Raw genomic sequence first — 24494 nt, forward strand, 5'->3', positions numbered from 1 at the left:
AATGAAATAGGCGTTCACGTGGACGTTTTGGGCCTTTGCGAAAACGACATCCTACTACAAAACGCGGACGCCAGTTGTCGCGCGTCGGCGGAGCTCGTATGAATTCGGCTTAAATTTATTAAAAGATCTTTCCATCCAAGTGCAAAGAATGGCTGTGATAATAGTACATGAACATGTATGTAATCTGATATACATATCGAGTAAAAAAGACAAATAACTTACTTAAAAACGTGTTGACTCCGTTTCATTGCTGTTGCACCCGAACATTAAGAGGGGACATTGCTGGCAAGCGGTATATTGATGCATGTGGTCGAAGCACTGCGAACTACGAAGTACGAAGTTTGTCAAAAAGGTCCCATTTTCCTGGTCACACACAAATCATGGCTCCGTTCCGTCAAAGCTAGCCTATACACAGCACGTACAACTTGATCGCGCGGTCCATCTATCGATCTAAAAGAAATCGAGACCGCTACCGCGAAAATAAGGCACTGGGTTTTTATAAGATAAATGGAAGTCAATCGAGTTGCGTTAGGATTTCATGTACGCAATGTTTCGTTGTTCATTTTGCCATCCTCAGACAGTATTCTTTCAAATTTTTCACCAATCTCGTTATGGAAAATATTCGGACCGGAACCGTGGTTAAATTGGAGTGGCTGGCAATTTCCGTTTGTTGAGATTGAATGCGGTGTCGGAAGAAAGATGCCATTAAGTGTATACTATGATATAGGCTACGCTCGTTTGAATGCCTCGCCGCGGAAATTGCCAAAAACCCATTCTATCAAATAATTCAAGACTAAAGTTAGTCGAGGCGACACCAACCATTCACCACGTTTTTTAATTCTTCCGATTGATTTGCCGCCTGGCCGGACTGGGATATGGCAGTCACTGGTGAAGCCCCTGACCCAGCATGGCAAGTCGAGCACCAACAGTCTTTAGACATGGCATTCTGAATCGACCACCAGTGTCGATGACACGATAATTGTCCATTGGCATTGCTCATTGAGTGGAAAATCAAATGGCCTGACGGGCAATGAACGTTTCAACTAAAACTGAATGGTACGCTTATCTAAATGTGAGTTTATTGATTAGCTATCGTTTCTTAACTTCTTCCAGTCCTCTTTACCGATGTAACTCATTTCAAACCATCTGTTGACTAGCAAACACATGGAATGCTCAATTCAAAAGACGGAACAAGTCCGCCATTTCGCCATAGCAGCACTGCCTGAAACGTCAAGTCTGTCATAATCTGGATCGATCTGATGACTGGTACGTTCCCCTAGCCGCGGCGCTGCATCCCGGTGCTTCATCGACAATCAGTAAGCCGTGGCAGCGGACATAAATGCTAGTTATGGTGGAGTTTTTAACGGAACATATCGCGTAGTCGGAAACTAAATGAGGCCATTCATTTGGCAGCATCAATGGCGGGAAGTGGTCCGTTAGTCATTGGATAACTTACATTCGTTGATGCAAAAAGTGGTAGTGGTAAGCAGTTTCATTATACTCGTTTCGTTACTCTTTCTGTTCAGTTCGTCAGAATTTGTTGTATTTACCATTGCCCTTCCCCAGGAAAAAGTTGGTTCGTCGACCAATGGACTTTTGCGTACAGAAACTGATGGTCATCCGCAACCGGCAAACGAAACAACAAAAGAGAAGAAAAAAGCTAACGGTGTTTTATATATCGTTGGCGGACGACCAAAAGTCATTTAGCAGCATATTTCGGTCTCAACATCGCTTTGTAAATTCAGCACCATTTGTATACTAAAAGGTGGTCTTTCCTTTCCATCCTTCTCATTGATTTTCTCCCGTATACACTGAAGTCGGCGGGGAGTCATCACGGATGAGGAAGTTTATGATCAAACCATGTCCTGCTTCAGTTACATGTCCCAAGAGATCTTATGATAGATCACGAAAGCAACTGACGTGTCGTTTGGGCCCAGCAGGCCATTTGTCAGAGTTGAGGATATTGATACCGAGCTGGAGGTGTTGGTTGTCTCAGGACCAAACACTGACTGCGAGGTTGGAGCGGGAGTCGAGGATTAGGGCGAAAAAGGAAATTCACCAACTGGCTATAGGTATACGGACAAAGTCGACATTACCTTGATGTTGTGTGCATTGGATACGCTGATAGAATCTTTAAAATTGCACTTCACGTTTACATGTTCTAAAACACACCTCCATCGGCTCCAAGTGTGAAATTCCACCTTATTGATAGATCGCCAAGCCCATCGCTCACAGCAGATCGGAGCCTATTTCAATGGGTTACCTGATTGCTACCAAGTTAAGTTGATGTCGACCCGATCTCAAATACAGTCCATTCTACCTTGCGGCAAAACTTAGAATAAGTGGCTGCTCGCGGTATCAGAAAAGGCCGACCGTGTGTTATAAGTGGAGACAGTGTAGTGTGTAAATCGAACTTTTCGAGAGTGGTCCCCACGCTCAGAGACCGAAGGACAAGAGACGAAGGCTGTGATATGGCAACTTTTATTCGGCAAGTACATGTATACTGCAAAAATTGGAATTCGAATATAATATACTAGGCAGGTTTCGCAAGCCTGACGAACTGCGAAGGTCTGTCGACCAATCAAGTTCATTTACGCATAGCACGAATCATCTTCTGCACTAAATTGTACAAGGAATCGGGAAAATTTTCAAAAAGTCGTCTCTAAAGTATATCACATACTTCGTACTTCGTCTTTCGTAGCTCTTCGTAAGGGTTGGGAAACCTGCCTGATAACGCAACGTGTACAACAACGCAACGTTTACAATAACGCAACGTTTACAATAACGCAACGTTTACAATAACGCAACGTTTACAATAACGCCGCTTGGGCAATCGAGCCACGGGATCAGATGCGGGGTATGGGGTGGAGGGAGTTGCAGTGCTGATAAGGATAGGGAGGGTGGGGGGACAAAGGCAATGATATAATAACAATTGAACAATGTACAGGTCGCTTTCAAGGTGGCAAGAACCGATTGCTGACCAAAACAATGTCATAGTCTGTTAACACCAATGGAGCATTCTCTTATATTTTATCCCCAAACTGCTCAATCAAAATGGTGCAGAGACTTGATATTGACGTTTATTGTGTTCAAGAGGAAATTGTTCTCAAAACTGATATGGGCCTAAAATATCAATAATATCCTACCTAAAACATTCTCTGGGCCTTCTGTAAAATTGGGCCTGCCTTAAGAAAAAAGAAAGAAAAACTAATGCAGATATTTTGAGAAAACTAAGCCTTTAGAGCAATGATATTGATCTACAACAAATTCCTCTTGAAAACAAATAATATGTCAATTAGGCGCATCACTGCATCATTTTGAGTAATTAAATGTGGCACAAAAATGCAATGTAGAAACACTTTTTGGCTGTTGCCGAGACAGCTACCCAGACAAATAACTCCATTGCTGTTGCACCTCGTGCTGTGAAATAGATCAGTCGTTATCACGTCATAACCATCAAAGGGCAAAGTAATTGCCACATTGAAAACGGAACAAGAAATATTGTGGATCAGCGAGTACATACATAAAGTGCTATTGATTTCAGCCAAATGGGGAATAAGCATTTTTTGCAAAGGTTCACTTGAAACAAAGAGTAACAATGTTTGATTGAATTTTCATGAGAGTCAACCCAACAGCATAAATTACAACAAGAAAATGGTAAATTCCGTCGGGAACTGGTGTTCCCTGATCGGTACCCTTGACTTCTGGCCTGGAATAGAAAGGGAAGTAACATTGAAATATACAATTTAAGAAATGAAAGTGAGCATTTTTCATGACGCTTTAAAAAAATCTTCTATGACAGCATATCATGTATAATATGTCTATACACATGTTTATGTCTGTGACAACTTCATTGGCACTAATAAGATGAATACATTAAATTAAATTGAATTGTCAGGCAATGGTGGTCAACCTGCCTCGGGTTTATCCCAATATCAGTCATACGAAGTGTAGCCAGCTATCGAGTTCGATTTCATTTACCTCAATTGTGTTCCACAAATCTGGCATCCTAAATATTTATCTCCAACTCACGCGGGGTGGGCAACTGGGAGCCAAGGCCTGCATAGAGCAATTTTTCACCTGAAAAAATTGGAGACAATTCGAATGCTGCTTCAGTAAACAATGGGCGATCTGTTCAGGAGTTCAAATCGCCCATTGTTTCATAAACGAGAGCTGGACAGACAGTTCCAGTTACTCTTTTCTAGATTTCCTTCTCCCAATGCATCCATCGCGTTTTGTCTCCACCACACTTGCATAGTTATACTGGCAGTCCGCATTATTGTTTGCTTATCATAAATTTACTTTAAGGTCACGTGCAGGTCTTATTGGTAATTGCTGGGGTGAAACTTGGTACTGCAGGACAGACTTACATGTCCACAAAATGCAATGTCACTGCTGGACTGATTTACAAGTCCACAAAACGCAGAATCGGACATGGAAATCATTACTCCCAGCAAGAACCCAATGTAACCCCACAAAATAGGGCCGTTTATAATGTTTGAGACATGTTTATACAATAACAATACTGAAGCTATTGCCTGCAGTGACCTTGCTAATGATTTTATGTGGGAGGGGCCAGGGACCGTGACTATTGATAAAGTCCTCACGATATTATATTCGTCAACAATGGGGCACAGACTTTCAGATATTTTCGTGACTGACCTCTATTACCAGTACAGTCCAATATATATTTCATTTTTTCGTGACTGACCTATATTACCAGTACAGTCCAAAATATATTTCATTTTTCGTGACTGACCTATATTACCAGTACAGTCCAATGTATATTTCATTCTTCGTGACTGACCTATATTACCAGTACAGTCCAATATATATTTCATTTTTCGTGACTGACCTATATTACCAGTACAGTCCAATATATATTTCATTTTTCGTGACTGACCTATATTACCAGTACAGTCCAATGATATTAGCATTTAGTCTGTATATCTTTCTAGGGCTGGGGTGGGGACGGGGAAATTCTCCAGTGACAAACTTTTTTGATTGTCATTCTGGTAAAGAAAAACACGTCCAAAGGGGAAATTTATTCTCATAACTTTTTACAATGCTCGAAAAAAACTTTAAAAATGTACATGTGGCGAGTCGCCACATGTACTGACTATACCTGTGGATCTAAATATATATATCATAATTGAAATCCTTAGGGAAATTAAACCAATTTGAAGACGAAAAGGGTTCCATGCCCTGGGTTTCCATGTACCGCGGACGATGCTAACGATAGGATTTAGCTGACAGGATTTGGCCACATGAACCCCTCCGGTCCAAAGACGCGGGGGTCGTCAGATCAATTTGAAACCGCCATGGACATCACTTCTTCCCCCTCACAAGTCGGTCGCGATGACCTCCATGTGCAAACCATTTTGGCTGTGGATGCCCTGGTAACCCATGTCGCCTAACCAGACATAGCGCGCTGCCTGACTAGAAGTTACCGCCTCTGAGACCCAGGGTTGAGACACTGGGGTCTGCCCCTAGCTGACAGGTGGCTGGAGATCCATATCATAGAGCATACCAACCGTACATAACCGGCTGGACTGGTACACCCTATCAGGCTCAGACTCCCCAACGGGGCCTATTGAGCGCAGCCGCAGCGCCAGTTAATATGGATGGATTTACGTCGTCAAATTTCTGTCGACCTGATGAGCATTCGTTCACGGTACATAGAGTTTATCGGGGTTGGGGGCGAAGAGACAAGACCAGGAACTCCTATGGGGTCGCGGGCGCAATGCAACCCGAGGAACGAGATGCACCCAAAGTACAAACTCGAAAATAACTGGCTCATCCTTCACCATAGGTATCAAGTGAGTACCAATTATACAGACAGCCGTCACTAACGTTGGGTAACACCTCACAAGGAGTAATGCCAAGCAGTTTTCAAGACCTATTTAGCGAAAAGGTGTGACAATAATGATAATATATCAGATCCAATACCAGTCCCTTGACCAAACTCAACCATTTCCTAAAAGTTCAAGGGGGCGTCGGGGCTCTGAAAGAAAAAGTATTTGCATGACAGCTACGGTAGATAGATCGAAGGGAACGAGTTTACAATCCCTGATCACACCCCAAAAAAAGGTTATCGGTTGACTATCCAAGCACTACTGTTCAATGGATTTATAGTTGAATGCGATCAAACTACGTCACTTCCGGTCGGGGATTGTAAATTTTAACCGTTGTTCCTTCAATACCACTGAATACAAGAGGGGGTATCACTAAACTATGTTCATTTCATCACACAAGCCTGGGAACAACTGTCAGCGTTTATCAAAGCTCTGCGATGCTGATCACCGATGGGATAGGATAGATTGATACTCGATCGTTAAACAGGTCAAATGAGACGATTGGTAATTTCTGCCATGTCTTTATGTAAATGTCTTTGAACTACATGTACTTCGATTTTATGCCTTATCTTTCTGATGCGGTCAAGGTCCTCATAAATATCACATGTCACAGTATCAATGGGTGATTGGTTCAGAGCTAGAATGTGTTATGAGCACGTGGCACATTGCGAGAGCACGTGACACATTGTGCCAAGCACGTGGCGTGTGACATCATAAAACATGGCAGACATGACCGAGCGTCTCATTTCCTTGCTGCCAGAACGATATATGACCATAGATAGGATATCAGCTATCAGCTCCTTCTTTCAAAGGTAAGCTGAGCCGAGTGTGGAAATATTTAGGACAGCAGTAGCGGATTAAGGGGTCCCGCATCAGTCATCCCTTTTTGTCCGAGAAATGAATTTTCAGGGCACCTCTTCCCAAGAAGTAAAGATTTTTACAAGCCCCCCCTCGTTTTCTGGATTGCACCTTGTTCTCATTGGTAGGGCAGCCCCCACCCCACCCGTTTCTTTCCCAAATTTCTGGATCCGCCACTGCTGCAGTTTCGATTGAGAAAAATAGCTAGTACTCACCATGACGATGTTCACGTCCAGCCTTGTGATAAACCGGCTTGGCAGCAGTGGTTGAGCAGCATTAGGTGTGCAAGACAGGACAACATCTCTGTTATCTGCAAGGAATGAAAATGACAAGGTAAGATTGTACACAGTATCAAACAATAGTTGCAAAACTTGGGGAGAAAAAGTTGTGGTGAAAGCAGGCTGAACTTACCAATGTTGAACCAGCGCTTCAACCATGGAACGTGTGCCTTGTTGGCGTCGACACAACTGAACGCTTGTGTTCCCAAAACCGGTGTGTCATACCAGCAGCACAGCCAAATTCCACGTCCCAAATTGAGAACGTTACGTCAGAGAAATGACCAAACCACACATCTATTCAAACTGTGACTTTCAATCAAATCTAAATTGACCTATTCACGAAAATACTCACGATTCAATGCTGACGGGTCAATAAATAAACCTCATTGGTCAAGTAATGAGCTCACGGTCGGATGAACAGAGTCGGACAAAAAGTTATATAACTTCGCTGGAACTTGGCATTTATGGGTTTTTTAAACGTGTCTACGTAACACAATATGATTGTTGAAATCCATAGCTAGTACGTATTTACACAATGCAAATTTTTTAAATTCAAGTTAAATTTTGTACACATGTCGCCAGAGCGATTGAAAGTGGTCCGTTTTCGCGTGCGTTGGGTGTGTTCAGATGGAGTAGCAAGCATAGTTTAATCTGTACTTAATGCGCAGACCACAAAATACACCACTGCTTGATATTAGTATTGAGCACGACTAATCGACAGTGTTTTCTAGATCTCCCAATACCACACAAAAACATTGGCCTTGATCATCCCTCGCCACAGAAAGCAGGCGACTGAATACCAGTGATGTCAAGGTCACCAAATGGAGCAGCATTGAACCATCCACCCAACTGAATCAATGTCGCAAAATGCCTTGTCATCTTTTCTGATCCATTTTATATAGTTTTTGCGTGCCATACACTCATAAAATGGACCACATTGGCTGCCGTTCACGACTGCAATTCGCGTTTTGCTTTAGTGGATTGCAACTGGATAAATTGGCTTAATATGCTAAAAACTGGCGTGATTCCTTTCAAAGTCAGGAGAGGACGTTATCGCACGCGTTTTTTCTTATTTACTGAGCTATCCTATGATTACCCTATGATATATACATATATACAACTCGGACTGGGGCCCAGCAACAAATGTCATGAAACCAATCGACTGGCATAGTTTTCGAAAAGAGGACAATAAATCACAAATTTGCCCATTTTCTGAGCAATTATTCAATTAATTCCAGTTTTATTGCAGGAGATAAACGTTCAAAACGTTTCTTTCTGTGCCAATCAGATTATCCATGGGGATTTCAGCCATAAATATCCTCGGGCCGCTTTGCGAAAACGAGTGGGAAAGCAATGCGATCGCGCGTAATCTGTAACGGTAACATTTATCTTACCGCAACCGAAAAGTACTGAGTTAGAGAATTGCCACTCGGACCGTTTAAGGGCACAAAAAACACATTTCTGACAAATAACATACCCTGGTGGCATCTTTTAAACTGATTACACCATTAAACCCGCCAACCCCAAAGTAACGAATTTCGATAAAATTGATTTCAGCACGAACTCCAGGTCGATTGCTACGCGCAATACCAGTAAGTGGTGGAATGTAATCAGCGTATTGAGTTTATAAGAAGTGTGCTAGTAAATCGCGTTTAAGTTGATTACTGTAAGCTAGAGTCATTCATTGTAAATTGAACAACTCTGCTACAAAAACCTTAAGCTATATTCCTGTGATGATAATCATTTATTGACAATTCATTGTTTCCGAGAAAGAATATTTTGTTCTTTGGCAAACGTGATGGTGAATTCATTCTAAGCGTTGCCTTTGATCTAGGGCCTCTAGGCTTGTACCCTTTATCTGACTTAGCTAGGGACATGTTCGGGGGGGGGGGTGTTGTTGTTTCACACAGCATTACAAAAACACCTTTACTCCCAACAAAAATTGATAGCACTCTTCCAAATTGCCTAAGAGCAGATGACATGGTTCGCGGAAATCCATATTCTACACCCGCTGTCGTTTCCGCAACGCATATCCACGGGCATTACCTCAATTCCTTGTGACAACTGGTGAAAAATCAGCCTTTCTCGTGACTGCGACTAAACCACTTCGCTCATGGAACGGTGATCTTCCGATGTGGAAACCTATGAAAAGTAGCCATCTGTAACAAAATGAGTTCCCCAGAGACCGAAACCATCAACTGTACGTTGACTGCCGCTAATTAAGTGGGCGATCTCCAAAGAATACGAACTCGTTACGTTGACGTGTTGATAAAAAAGGTGAGAACGTGTCGCTGCCAATGGCAATGAATTCTGCTAATGAATAATGCTGCAACTCTGGTTGGTGATGATGCGCTCCGAGGTATTTCTTGGGATCTTGTCTCAGATTCTGTTACGTATGTAGCTTGGTTTTACTGTAAAACTAGTGAAAATTTGCGTACTTCTAGAATTGCACCGCCGTCGTAGAAACCACTGACAATTCGCCTTGGATGATTCGTCAGACTGCTCCCCAATTAAATTGGCGCTTTAGGTAGTAACTTGCAGTTGATAGTACATATACGTCAGCATCTTAAATGAAAATGCGTTGTAGTTCAAATTCATTGCACACGCCCACCACTGTCTTCATCTCCGAAATCCCAGCCCTGTAGGAAATAATTTCGATTGAGAATGCATTCCAGCCTCCTGCCATCTCTTCAGCCATGAAATATTAATAAGTTTTCTAATAGAAAAACATCAGACTTCCCCACGCGGAATATCATAAAGTTTTTCAGCTGGAACCTAATCAATATTGCACAAGGTGGTGAAGAGTATCTTACATTGTATCTCCGACAGTGAGGGACGATTCCGAGATTTGATCGAAAGTGTGCAGGGGAGGAAGTGCAAGTTGATTACAATTTGAACCATATATCATAATCAGTCAGAAAACAATAGGACCGGACACTTTTTCCAGGGGACATCTTCTTCTTCTAGAGCGGCATTTCAGTTTGATGAACTGCATGTGTAGTGTGCATTGACTAGTGTAAGCAAGCATGTTCAAGTTATCGATGTTCCATTAACAATCTGACTCGGAGCCGCTTAATAGAGCTATGTTTCTCCACCTGCCGCCTGCGATAGGTTGTAAAGACGCTTTTAAATGCACCATTTATGCTCCATTGGCAATTTATGAGAGACTATTGGATTTTGATCGTCGCTATTTGCGTGGTGGTATATCTGCATTTCTTCATTAGATTTCGTCGTTTTCATACCAAGGCGCCATCTTAGTTTTTAACGGATTGCCGTGACAGATGTACATATTGTACATGGAAATGTACGCACTGTTGCATATACCAAGATGGCGGACGGCCCTGAACACGATGAATCGAAATGTCACCTCTGACGCTATAGTAGTCGCCTCTAAAACACTGATGCAGTTACTCACGAGTGCGCTCATTGCGATTTTTGCTCTAAAGACGAACACCAGTTGTCAAGGTAGTCAGTGCTAGAAACCTAGAGTCAGTGTGAAGACATTTCGTTCGCAAGATCAAGGAAATGACTTCTGACTATGTTGATATGGCTATCATCGGATATTAAGAGCCCCCTTCTAAATGGCGCGCGGATGCGGTCATAATACGAAAATACCCATCAACATCAGGCAATTTACGTTCAACGTGAATTGTTTTCGGTGCCAGAGGGATTATTGCCTTTTTGTCATCGTCATTTTGTTTTATCTTTCCAGGCAAGGAAAGAGGATGAATCAATTGCGGGTAATATTTCTAGGAGTTATCATGGTTTGTTTGGTTGTATTGACAACACAATGTGAGTATTTGAAGGGGGTCGGTTGGACGCAGTATTTCTGAGCCATTGCGTTGAATTCGTCTTGTGATCGAGCTAAACTTCTCTTGATATCTTGAATTTGACATCTGCTCTTAAAACTGAAGCCTGTGGGCTAAGTAAACTGTGTTAATGACTCAGGGGAGAAGATTCAGTGTTATAGGATTTGATCAATTACCAAGCGGCACCTGCGAACCAACTTGATTTATCGAGTTCAGATTAGCTACCTCCCCGAGGAACATTTTCTCCAAGCGCATCGTCTGACGTTGAAACACCATCGAATCACGCCGATTTGTGATAACTCATTCGAAACCTGAAAGAAAGGAATCTCATGTTGATGCTTGAAAGTAACACTTCAATCACCCAAATTACGGCTGACGAAGCAAAGGCAGAGAATTGATATATTATGAAGACGCTTTCGTGGCTCGTCTGACACGATACCTCAACAGTATTGACAGGGGTGTAAGTGCAGCGACAGGCAAAATTTGCTTCGTCAGTTTGCTAATTATTAAAGAGTAATAACAAAATTGCTGCCAACCTAATCCAATTGATTTGCTTCTTAACCGGCCCGGGTATCCTTTCCTTTTTCAGGGGAAGACCCCGATGAAATGATACAAGCGTCAGCGTAAGTATGCGGACACGTTTCTCAGATAATGATTGACTGGCGTGGTTGGCCACTTTTAGGGGTAAGCAGTGCCATCCTGGTCCATACGTGCTAGAAGTGTTCACGTGTTTTTGAGCAGGAAAGTGTCATTTTGCCCTCTAAAGAGCCTCACACACGCACACCAAAAACCCAGCTACGCCCCTACCTGCGTATACCATGTATTTGCTAATGTTGCTTGACAAACAGCGTATGCTACAAGCAATCAAATCCTTATGTTACAAGTACGTGCCTGCGTAGCTTCAGAAAGAATTATAGAAAACCGAATAGCGACCAGCTTGGATGAATAGGGAAATGTAATCAGTGTGGACAAATCGGTCGTAGGAAATGAAATTAGTCATTCTTATTGTCAATGAATGTACCTGAGATTATTAAGCTCCTTATCGAATAGTGATTTACTGCATGTACGTAAGCCCATCTCCGTAGCCAGGACGTGATTATGACACCACGGATCTACGTACGTCGTACTTCGCAATCCGTACACGTACGGATTGCGAAGTACGTACGTGTACGAACGACGAAGTACGAACAAAGGTATCGGCCACCTGAATCCACGCGAGAGTTGTCGCGATAATATTTGTCCTACGCTTACACTTATTCGTCGAAACCTCTTAATATTTTATCAAGAGCCATTCTATTACGGAGCGGATATTCCCGAGATAGCCATCTTATTTATATCACGTCCCTCTTACATTTTTGTCCGTAATTGGAAAGCGAATCTCCCCGGCTATTAGAATCATACTTTTTATTCATGACTAAGTCATTGGTTTATCTAAAGAGGATGCGCAGTGGCTTCATTGGATTGCCTCGACCCACTTACAGAAACCCAATCTTCTGAGAGTGGGGCTTAATGATGACAATTTGGACAAATGGTACACACGTTCTCTTTGATATCGTTTTTCAATAAAATAGGAGAATGATGTACTCTGGGTGCATTGTAATATATGATGTAACGCTATGATGTCGTTGTGCTCTTAAACTCTTGAAGACCAATACTTGCCATATTTTCATAACATTCTGGAATTAAGTGTGGCCAGGTGGTAGAAAGGACAACTCAGTTTTTACCTTGTGAGTCTTATCTAAGGAAATTTCCTTGAAGAATTGAAACTTGTAATTGAAATTGAAAATTTCCAAGTACGTATTAATGTAATATGCATTTCAACATTGCCGTTGTGAAGACAGACAGGTCGCATGCATGGTTACTGCACTCCCGTGTATGACAGCATTTCTATCTCCTGAACCACGACTGAATTCGAACACTATTCATCTATTAGACATTTTTTAATCTCATTTCTGACGTTTCGGATGGAGATACAACTGATACCTTTATCTTATCCCCTGCCAGCTCATGCCATTCCACTCGTTAACGATAGTCCGGGTTGGCAGTTGGATTGATTTTATCTTTGGCGTGCGAGAATGCATGTGTCAGCCACAGCTTTACCTCAAGCATCCTCTAGTTGGCTCGGTCGATACTGGTAGCACTTACTGTGAGATAAAACTAGACTATGAACTGATATGGAGAGTACTGCCAGTTTATCGATAAAGGGGTACACCGTTCATATTTTCTCGTGGGCCAGGAAAAGAGAAATAAAATGCATTGATACAGAATGCCGTAGTTATTCTTCGGCTTTTGGTGCCTGCGCTCTGCCTTTAACTCAGCTTCATCAAACCTCCATCTTGCAGCCATCGTCACCTCGGATTTTATCGTCTGCCACCTGCTAAATTAACGCTACTACCGTATCGATCGCGTGACTTAATCATCCACTTCATCTCTCTAAATCATCGTTGATTCGCTGATCAATCTCGCTGAGAAAATATCACCATTCCTGGCGCTAGAATTGCCTTCAATACCTGATCGCTAGTACCTCACTGTGGCTTTGAAAAGTGGTGAATCGTCAATGAGTGGCTCTATCAATAGCATTTCCCTCTTCATCAAAAGCCATAAACTGAAAGTGATGAGACAACTGTCAATTCAGTTTAATTCCATAGTCACTTACAAAATGGAATCAATCCTTCCAAGATTGCCATCAACATCTCTTATTTCTAATCGTCACTCTCTGTAACTTATACAATCTCATCGCCGAAATTTCATCAATTTGGGACTTAGATGAATATTGACTTTCGAGAAGTGGGGATAGATTGGCACTTATCAAATCACCACTTGGATCGGTTACAGAAATTCGATCATGTCTGAACGAACTAAAGGATTGTATCAAAGGCGTAGAACGCGAAATGCAATGTCCCTTCCCAATGCCACCAACGGGTTTACTCTGTATGCGAAAAGAGTGTCAATACGCAGTATCTCTAATACAATTTAGTAATTATGCATCACTTCAATATTTCCATGATGGACGTCATTTGTCACACATTCATTCCCCCGGCAGCCAACTACCAACTTTACGGCTCGTCATACTTCAAATTATTTCTATTTTGCGCCTATTGATTTCATCATTGCCATGCAGACCGCGCGGGCGGCTGTTCATTCATATTCGTCTCCTGTCACTGGAATAATACAGCCAAATCGTGCTACTCGCCTTGTTGACTTTCCGAATGGACATTGTACCATTAGCGGAATGAGGGGAGATTTGAATACTGAGACACTGGAGAGGGTTCAGCGTTTGCATAAGTTTGATTCACTTCCACTTCCACTACTACATGTAGTGTAGTGTACTTGGAACTTCCAAGGGAAAAGCCTTGTGATAATAAGTGGTTTAATCAACACATAAGGCACGGTAATTATATCAATAATGCCACTTAAGTTTCTCGGTAATCCCATTATTAGAGAAAATTTGATTACCCCTAGCAGTGTACGAATCTGTGGCCGTGGCCATATTCAGTCCGATTACACAGCGCGATCGCAGTGTAATTATGTAGAGTGAGTTATACAACATGGAAGCTTATACTGGCAGAGAGAATATCATTGAAAATCATCTCTGCTTTGGAGAATGTATAATCATAACACTTCTTGTCCTTTCAGAATGCGTTCCAAGAAGTACCGCGACTGGCACTACAAAGATTTAGAGGCAAAGTGCACCAGGAATATCCACTGTATCCATACGGGATTCTGCGACGAAGCCAAGGGCAAGTGCTGCGCGCCGCACGGGTACGCGTGCATCAGCAGGGAGAACTGTTGTAGCGAGAAACATGTTTGTGGTGGGAGATATGCAAAGTCCTGTATCAATCCTCCGCCGCCAAATTAATGAGGACTAAAGAGTCAGCTTTATTTACACTGGTTTTTTTCTAGGGGGATGATATTTGGTGAAGGACGTACACTGTTACCCCGACGGGTTTCTTCCACGCCGACAGGTAATCAAAAGTGTCAATGCTTCTATGGGAATAGGCGTTGTACACATGTATATCTAATGACAACTCTTGCAGTGAAGAACTCATCGGTGGAATTACTTGTAATGCTTCTGGGATGATGTTCTTAATACGGCTTAGTTGAGGAGTTTGTCGGTGTAGACGTATTAGAAATGTGAATGTGTTCGGACATTATTAAAAAGGCAAATCATTTGCCGTAACACTAATAGGTGCTATATTTAAATCCATGCAATACTTGTATGTGACATGATAAGAGGATTTAAATAACGGTTTAATGTTCGTCTTGTGGTGAACTTTGGTCAAATAAAGATATCGTTGATTCTGTAATTTTACTCTAATCTGCTTTTATTTACATGGAAAACATGCCCCCGCCTGCAGCACTAATGTCAACATAACATATCATCAGTTGCCCCCGCCTGCAGCATTATTATCAACATAACATATCATCAGTTGCCCCCACCTACAGCACTAATGTCAACATAACATCATCAGTTGCCCCCGCCTGCAGCACTAATGTCAACATAACATCATCAGTTGCCCCCGCCTGCAGCACTAATGTCAACATAACATCATTAGTTGCCCCCCACCTGCAGCACTAATGTCAACATAACATCATCAGTTGCCCCCGCCTGCAGCACTATGGTCAACATAACATCATCAGTTGCCCCCGCCTGCAGCACTAATGTCAACATAACATCATCAGTTGCCCCCGCCTGCAGCACTAATGTCAACATAACACGGCGAAACAAACGAGTTTGGGTTGACTATTCCTTCTACGGCAGCATAGGTGGCAGCTATGCCGATTAGTACTGCCACTATCATGATCTCGTAGTGGAACACCCTTTGGTGAAGTGGAATTTGTCTGAAAAAGCAATATGTCATGTCGTATAAAGATTTGAGAAGTTGGCTTCTAATCCAGTACACACTGCCACGTTCGTTTGAAAAGATGAAATATAAAAATTCCTTGCAATATTAATCAAGCACAGCTTGTCGTAGAAGAACACGAAAAGAACGAGAAGAAGCGAGTTGTAACAGATCCGCCAACCAAACATGACAGGTTACCTTACTTTAATTTTGGATGGTGCCCGCCCAGAACCCGGCCAGGAGATAGATTGGCCTTCGAGTCCGCGCGATGGAAACCCCTATATAAACTACCGAACTTAATCAACTCTGATGCATTGGCAGTAGAAGAACACAGGAGAGTAGATTAGAGCATTTATGGCAGTACCTGCAGCCAAACTTAACAGGTTGTATTACCAAACTTTGTGGATGGTCTCTGCCGAGAACCTGGCCCAGCTTCTAGACTCTAGAGCCCACGCAACCGACCTATTCCTTAACTAGAATAACTCTGAATTGGAAGTAGAAGACCAGGGGAAAGAGTAGAGGAGATCATTTACAGTTCCCCCAACCTGACTCTGTAGGCTCCAAAACTTTGGGATCGTCTCGACCACGAACTGGGAGTCGGGATGACATGATATACGCACCTGTTTATAGAATCACAGAGCTTGTTGTAGAAGAAAACGGGGAAGAAGAAGGACAGGAGGGCAGTAGTGGTTCCTCCAACCAGACTCAGCAGGTTACCAAACTTTGGGATGGTCTCGGCCACGAACAAGATCGCACACGTAAAGAGTGTTCGTATTACGATTCTCTTGATGCCAATTCCTGAAAGAAATGAGGACCTACCATCTTGAATTGTCCAATGCTTTCGGAAAGGTAATTTTTATGTGCTCACATGGGAAAGAGAGATCCCTCAAGAACAACCCTGAGTTTGAACTTGAGAATGAATGTTCAGGCAGTGTTGAAAGTACCAGAAATCACCTGTACACTATAAAACATTAGGTACTTAGGTACTTACTTTGTGGCACTTTCAGTGCTCCTTCAATTTCCTGTAGCACTGGGTTGATGACGATAACGAACTCAAAGAGTAGGTGCAAAGTTAGAAGAATCTGTGCGACGTAGAGAAGTGGTCCATTGGCAACCTTGTACAGGGAGGCTATAACGTTGTCGTCTACCCCGCTGCCCAAGACTACGTACCCCGCCATGGCGACTGGTAAATACATACAAAGAACCACTGAAAAAAGAGAGCAGCATATCGGCATTGCAAAATAAAGGTAAATTAATTTATCATCCCTGAAACGACAGAAAACTGACCAATTTGGATATTAGGTCAGGGCTTGGTTTTGTAGTGGACAGCGCAGCGCTCCTGGGACAGGTTCAACGTAAGACTATTTCAGTGAAGGGAATCTGATAGATAAAGGTCACTTTGGCGACTCTACTCTTGGTCTCTATGCTGTTATGAGAACGACTCCTTCCGGTAAGCACCACCAATGTGGCGTTGATTTAACCCACATGTGTAAGCGATGTATACGGATTTGGAGAACTTGTCCTGTTCCTTCATGTCGTGTTGTATGGACAACAGGACAGGGTGGTTTCCGTAGGCGAAGAATATGGTCCCCAGCGACATTAGGGCAGGTTTAATCTCGACAGGGTTGTGGTACACCTCGACCAAGTCCCTCGCCATAATGATTTTGGCGACTATGCAGATGCAGGCGATTGCGGTAGATGCCAAGGCTGCGATTGCGATGTGCCTGTGGAAGGTGGATGAAAGCATGGTCAGGGATCTGAAGTTGATAAATCGACTAACACGGTGCCTAGTTAAATGAATATACCGCCTACAGGCCACAATCGACTCGCCCGAATCTTTACTCTAACGAATTTTAGAGGGGTGAAATGCACTCCTTACACCCCTTAATTTCACCAGCCACAAAATATCGGGCTGGTGTGGTCTGTTTCCAGAAATCTATTCCCGACGCAACAGGGTAAGTATCGGTTAGACATTGTGACTAAATTCCCCCAAGAATATGACCATTTGCTGGAAAGCTCTCTTCTTCTTTTCCTTCTGCAAAATTCGAAGTCAGCACGGGGGTCAGTACTAAAGTACATTTGGTTTCAACATTGTCTGTATCTTTGCCTCTTTCAATAATTTTGACTCTGGTTAGATCTTCATTTTATGAAATATCTGCAAAACATAGGTGAAGCCATTGGTCAATATGGGAAGAGCAAAATCACATGGAAAGCAAGTAATTTCCTCACCACATGTCCTTTGGACTCTCAAGCCAAGTTGGAGGCGTGAGAACAGCCACGATGATGATCATCCAATAGCAGAACGACACGTGTACACCGACGTCAGCGAGCAGTTCCTGAATGATTTCCGCCGCTAAAAGAACGAACACCACCCCCACTCCGAACTGGGTGAAGTCGATGCACAAAGATACAGCATATCTGTAAGAAATATCCCCGAAAGGGAGGAGTTATCAAACCCTGTTGACATGACCATTCGTTGAAAAGCATTTGGGCAGGAGACTATTAAACTTTTGATGGAACTCACTTGTTTTCCATTGCCAGTTTGGATTTTAAGTTGTAGTTAGGAATACGATAGATGGCTAAAAATACCATCACTTTTCAAGGGGGTTGGGGACCCTTTACTTTCAGTTATATCAGATACCCTACATGCAGAGTGTTTTCACGGTCAGCCACGTTGGAGGGATGAACAATGATATGTTATGTCTATGTAACTTAACGGAGTCAAATTCTGTCATGGTGGTTTGTGCTTGCTTTCTTGTCCTGCTTTCTTGTCTGTGCCTCCATTATGGCAGGTGATGACGTCAGGTGAGACCACTGTATCGAGTAACCTTACATCCTACCTTCCGACTTTGTTGTACGATCTGAACCCGACTGCAGGGTATGGATAACCTGTCCGACCAACTCTGTACTCTGGATACAGTTCTCTCAGCATGAGCCAGCACTTCCCGAGGATGGAGCCAGTGTAGGCGGCCAAGAAGCTACAGATGCCGACCATGACAATACCAACCCAGCCTGAAGACAGTTAGCTGAAGTTACTTTGGATGATTGCAGTTTCGTTCAAAGGAGCATTAGGTTTTTTGGAGCAGGAGTTGTCGGACAAGAGCACGTTGGCCTCATGAGAGAATTTCTTCGTTTGTGTCTTGTTTGTCACAATCAAGATCTGCATCATTACCTTTACATCGTTTATTATTGAAACAATAAATTAAATAGAGAAAACATTTGGATCTGTATCGAAATATTTGAATATTTTGATGAGCGAGGCCAAAGATAACAAACATTCAGCCGGGGTGTCGAACGTAAATTAAAACTCTATCAATTGAAATGAAGGAGATTTATTGACCACAGATTTCCTTCTTTTACTTTTCTTACCTAAGTTATCAACCGCTTTAGGAAGTGCCAGGATGCCGCTGCCGGCCATGCCCCCAATGATGAACACGACGGCACCGGGAACGGTCAGGCTCTTGTGGCTGACGATATCAACCGAGTCCAGAGGGTCCCCTTCATCGCGAGACCGGTTATCACTCTGTATGCTTGGCGCAAGATAGTCCGTCGAACCAGCCATTTCCGTGTCTTTAGAATTATCCTCGGCCCCCATTGTGTAATTGAAAGATTTTTCCAAAGGAATAGATGTTTCTCACGAAAAACCTTTAAATCTGGACACAGTTAGCTCAATAATTGGATGTCCCACTAGAATATGAAAGAAGCAAAGTTGAAGTCTTGATCTCAAGATGAGAACCGTACTGTTTCCAATGCGATTTTTACTGCCGAAAATATTTGGTTGCAGTTCCTTCTTCTTCTTCTGCGTTCAGATTTTCATAACCATTATAACCTCAAGTCGTGCGCCGAGACAAAATCGGCTGTTTGTTGCAGGTCTTCGGCAGTTTCTTCTAAAGGGCTCATGGCAGCTCTTGCTGATTGCCATTCAGGCCCTTAAACAAACATAAAAAGTAAAAAAATTCGATATCCACGTATGCACAATCGACCGGAAGTCTCACGTAAATTCACTTATCCCTTGTGATTGGTTCGATCAACACCGCTGAAACAAAATTCAGAGGCTGCGATTGGCCACACGAAGGGAGCGGCTTCAGTTGAACTGCTGTTCGAAGTGTCCAATGGATATCCACGACCATCAAACAATATGGAAATCTATATGTCAAACGTAATACAATGCAAATCATATTGTCTTGAGTTTTGGCCTCAATTATCCAGCAGTGACACTGTCATGACAGTTCGTTCTATTTTATGTTTAATTTGATACGGTAAGGCCGATCTTTCGTGAGATAACAAGATAAGGCGATTGTCAACTGATAAGCAGGTCACATCTGATTCGAGCGTCGTAAGAAAAACAGCTATTCTTACACTTTACCAGGGAGCTTTTGGCTGATAACCAAAGGTCAGACATATACAACGTACATTGTCTAAATGGATCATCGATTAAAAGTGAATGACAGTCTACATGTATTTTGGGGAGGTCTACACTCTCTGTCACGCTTCGAGTTCTGTTTTGTGAAATCATGTCAAATGTTTCTGGTTCAATGACCTAGACTACCACACATTCGTTCAAACATGGCTGACGGTTGTTCAAAACATGGCGGACGGGCGTCTGTGTTTTCTAACTTGGCCGCTAGGGTTTTTATGAGTGCGTGTCAGCTTTTATCAACGCCATGTTTTTCTAATTTGTGAGAGTAGTAACGGGAGATTATGCAGGACAGACGCTAATGATAATACATGTATTTATCATGTGATTGAGAACTGAAAATACCACCACTTTGTCCCAACTTACGGATGTATATATCTCTGGCGACCATTCCACAAAAACCATGTCATTGGCTCCCGCTCGTCCTCCCTTGAACTGGAAAACATCTTCACGACTGTTTTAGGCATGAATTTATCATGTTCCAGCAAATTCCGTTCATTCGGTTCTGTTGCGTTAATTCGATGAGGCCTCCAGGCGGTATATTCCAACTCGTTCGAAGTGAATTTTGGAATCCTTCTTCGTGGTTTCAAGAAACGCAATGTGACCGTTTTTTAATTTTTGGAAATCTTTCTGCTTTTTACCTGTTATATTGCAATTACATGCAATACTTATCAATCCTAATAATGTTTTTTTTCGTTCGTTGTCATGACCATCCCTGGAACAACCCAATAGCAAGCCAAAAATTGAAAGAAGGTTACCGGAATGCCGACCGAATACATTAACCGTAAAAATATCATTCGCTACCTCTGCCGCAGTTAACGTTATGTACGCGTGTGATACACGTACCTTTGAAATTGGGATATGATACTTCGTCATGGCATAACCGCGGCTCCGCCTGTACCATTGAAAAAACAACGCACCACCTTTTATCAAAACTGGTACCAGGTCACCTCCCGGTGAAAAAAATAGGTCGAACGTTTTACTAAATTGGAGTCGTATACCATGTGTAAAACCGATAGTTATCCAACGACCAGTTATATTATATACAGTGGTGTACACCGTGGTTATCAGCAGTTTATCGAATTTCGAACAGCCAATGACAGCTTTTCCATTGGTGCCAAATTGCCCGTAAAGTGCAAACAAATGACGTTGGACTTGCACTTGAAGACATGTTTCAGAGATCGGTAAGATACAGTGACCTTTGATTTCACCCGTGACGTAGTTATATAGATAAAAGCTAAAAACACTCCCTTCCTCTTTTAAAAGGATCAGATACTTTCCAGTTTTCGTAAACCACATTTCATAATTCACAGCAAGGAATGCCGTTTTGTATAATAGTACGTAATTTACACCTACCGATCGATAAACTTGAAGCTTACCGATTGGAGACTCATCGTTTTGTTTAAGAGACACCAGCTCACCAGATAATGGCATAAAGAAATAGTCGTATTTACCTATGGTGAACGGAGGCAGAATGGATCCTCTGCTGTGAAGATTATAACGAAGTGACTGGAAGTTCTTTGGAGAGAATGCATGCAGTTGTAATAACTGTTAAACGTCACCGATAGCTTTGACTTTGAATGCGATGGAAAGATTCCCTCAGGGTACATGTAACTTGCCATGTGTGACAGTTCATTTTAGCCCCGTAAATTAGGAATAGTGTGGCTTGATTGAAGAATCCCTTGTCGGCAACCGTCGTACTGCCGAGCAGTTGCCCTGAACATTCCCGAGCATAAATTATGACACGCGAAGTTTTCCGATTGCCTCATGACTAACTGACTCGAGAGAAGCATCGCCGCACTAAATATTTAGAGTCTAGACGTTAACTTCATATAAATGAACTGATTCCAAGAGAACCTGGCGATTCTTTGAGCCGGAAACTTGAACATGGAAAATGTTGCCAAATTTGTTCAACATAACTTGTATCCATTTTGGTTGCCGTTTAAACTTAATATCAACAGTTAACTGTTGAAGTTTCATTTCTAAATTTGGGGTGATGTTTGTTGTTTGTGCGCACACAACTTGAACTGCATGCTTGATATGTACATTCAATGCAAATTTAGAAATATGCAGTGCAAATGCATTTTGAGGATTGCCCAATACATCAACAAATTTCTCATTGGGTTGCTTCAAGGTCATAATCTGATTTTGAACTTCATGCATCGGATTCAGAGAATAAAGCTTCGAAATCAGGTTGCCTGTTCTTATTTGCTTTGAAGAAATGAAAAGGTATTTCAAGAAGGATTGTGGAACAATAATAGCTGAGTGAACTCCTCGCAGGTAACACGAGTAGAGCGTAGCGAGTCTAAGGACTGTTTCAGGGCTGTGTATGACTGAAATATTGAAGAGTGTCACCTCCTGGTCGCTGGCCACTGGGGAAAACAAAACGAAGTGTGTCTGTAGGTTGGACAATTTCGCTTTCATATCATTAAAAATTGCAAACTGGCTCTTCTTTGGGAGGGTTACTTTTCCGGTAAAACGTCCCACTCTAAAGTCAAAAAGCAACAGTTTTCTCCCAATTCCCATTATGACGAAATGGTTAAAAGAAGTGAGGACAAATTGGGATTTTCTCTGATAATAAGTCGAGTTGTAGAGAACCATGAAGGCCGTTTTGTTACGATTATGCGCATAAACGAGAGTTCTGGTGTACGGTATAGGTCGTTCAGTAAAGTGAACCAATATGTAATCTAAATCCGGATTATAATGAAACATAAGGTTATTTTTGTATGATTCGTCGTTCATATGGAGGCGCACGTTGGGTATAAGATGCGCAGCATATTTGAATCTGTATTTCAAGAACCTTGTACCCTGTGTGTCAGTTAATAATGCATTGTATTGAACAGTACAATATCGATTCACTTTTTGAATGACTTATTTTTCGTTTTTTTTATATATTTCAACCAGACAATACAATTTACCCCCTTACAGTACATCGTGTCCTTTCCCAGCCACGGTACGTGTGACAATCCACGTACAACGAATGCCAAACGTTGAACCGACGCATTGAGTGGAGATGCCCGCGTCCCCAGCAAATGTCCGACCAGAAAGGCACCCGATCAATACTGAGAGACGGGGACAGATTGCTGTAGCAATACCATATCGAGTACCTAGCCCAGGATAGGGTGAGCTTGAGGAAGAATGTGGCCGACTTCGGTGCAGTGCACAGATGATACTGACCCTTGTTAAAATCTTCACCAATAACGTTGGACGTAATTGTACGGATTGGCCTGCACCTGCCCACAATAAACATGCGTATTATTGAAGTTGGGTCTCCAAGAAAAAGCACACACCAATACATTGCCACACTGGTCTCTCGTGCACTTTTCGACGGAACCCCAAACCCCAATGTATAGGGGTCTGAAGCCCTCCGGTGTTGCATGCCGCTGTTCGTGTAACTCATATATCTTACCAAAATGCCTGGACCAAATAAGTTCTTTGATTGTGCTTTATTGTATTATTACTTGTGCACATTTTACAAAGTTGGAACTCAATAAAGACTGAAGTTTAAATTTTGGTCGAAGATTTGAGGGGGTAGTTTTGCTTCATGATTCTTGAACTTTACCTTCTTTTGGTAACCGTGACTCCCTTCAAACGCCAATGCCTCCTCCTTCCTCATGCACGTCCCCTTCTTCATGCTCAACTGACAACATAACTCACCGTCATTTCGGTAAGCGATGAAGGTTGAACAGGCCGGTTTTCTCCCACAGAGTATCGTACATTTTATGAGGGAAATAACGAATTGTCTCCCTAGATCGGGCTCCAGTAAAATCATGTCTGAGGCGAGTCTGCTGAATATTCCCTGAATCATTTGGCATCGTGTTCAGATGATCGGTCAGAACTAATCGTCATATTCGACTAAAAGTAAAATCATTGTCATTTCCATTCAATTCCAAGTGATAACCACCCTAGAGAATCAATTCCCAAGATTGCCGAGAATCAGGCAGGCCTTCCAGTTTGCCGAGCTCGCCTGTCCTGGTGATAATACGCAGATCTGTACAATTTCTGCAATGATGTACTAGATACTAATGCACGTGATACCAAAGAACATCGTCCAATAATTGGGATTATCAGATTACCTTGTCGGGCAGTAAAGTCCTCTTAGTAACCTTCAATCTGCCTGGAGACTGAATATTTCCATCAGCGACCAGTGGTTCAGAGAGAGTATCCTTCGATCTGCCTGGAGACTGAATATTTCCATCAGCGACCAGTGGTTCAGAGAGAGTATCCTTTGATCTGCTTGGAGAGTGAATATTTCTATCAGCGACACCTGATTACAAATAAGGGATGTCTATTGCGACCACATTCCTAGCGTCGGTCAAATGGAAAAGGTAGCAGGTCGCACCATTTATGACAACATTAAGTTTGTTAAACTTACTAGCTGTCGTTCAGCGACAACTTATTTCAAGTAAGGGACGTTTATGAAAGAACTATCT

General features: G+C 42.4%; 2 protein-coding genes and 1 long non-coding RNA gene across 5 annotated transcripts; 1 reads left to right on the forward strand and 2 right to left on the reverse strand.

Moving 5' to 3' along the window:
- Positions 1–1221: 1221 nt before the first annotated feature.
- Positions 1222–15107, forward strand: LOC135494651 (uncharacterized). 3 transcript variants are annotated; one of them, XM_064782816.1, is made up of 4 exons: positions 1222–1482; positions 10704–10731; positions 11390–11423; positions 14437–15107. In XM_064782816.1, the coding sequence occupies exons 1-4, from the start codon at positions 1465–1467 to the stop codon at positions 14657–14659; spliced, it is 303 nt and encodes a 100-aa protein (XP_064638886.1). In that variant the 5' UTR covers positions 1222–1464; the 3' UTR covers positions 14660–15107. The 3 variants fall into 3 exon arrangements, 1 of the variants encoding a protein (XP_064638886.1); XR_010448423.1 differs by having other exon boundaries at positions 1226–1482; positions 10704–10783; XR_010448424.1 differs by lacking the exon at positions 1222–1482 and adding an exon at positions 9852–10007 and having other exon boundaries at positions 10704–10783.
- Positions 2536–7206, reverse strand: LOC135494770 (uncharacterized). Its single transcript, XR_010448455.1, has 4 exons — positions 7125–7206; positions 6929–7023; positions 3982–6004; positions 2536–3709 (listed from the first exon to the last, which is right to left on the reverse strand). It is a non-coding gene; the product is annotated as an uncharacterized LOC135494770 (long non-coding RNA).
- Positions 14995–24334, reverse strand: LOC135494650 (uncharacterized). Its single transcript, XM_064782815.1, has 8 exons — positions 23624–24334; positions 19014–19699; positions 18485–18656; positions 17874–18062; positions 17130–17368; positions 16636–16851; positions 16265–16442; positions 14995–15642 (listed from the first exon to the last, which is right to left on the reverse strand). The coding sequence occupies exons 2-8, from the start codon at positions 19237–19239 to the stop codon at positions 15480–15482; spliced, it is 1383 nt and encodes a 460-aa protein (XP_064638885.1). The 5' UTR covers positions 19240–19699; positions 23624–24334; the 3' UTR covers positions 14995–15479.
- Positions 24335–24494: the final 160 nt, after the last annotated feature.

Source organism: Lineus longissimus, chromosome 10 (assembly GCF_910592395.1).
Source record: "Lineus longissimus chromosome 10, tnLinLong1.2, whole genome shotgun sequence".
NCBI classification, from domain to species: Eukaryota; Metazoa; Nemertea; class Pilidiophora; order Heteronemertea; family Lineidae; genus Lineus; species Lineus longissimus.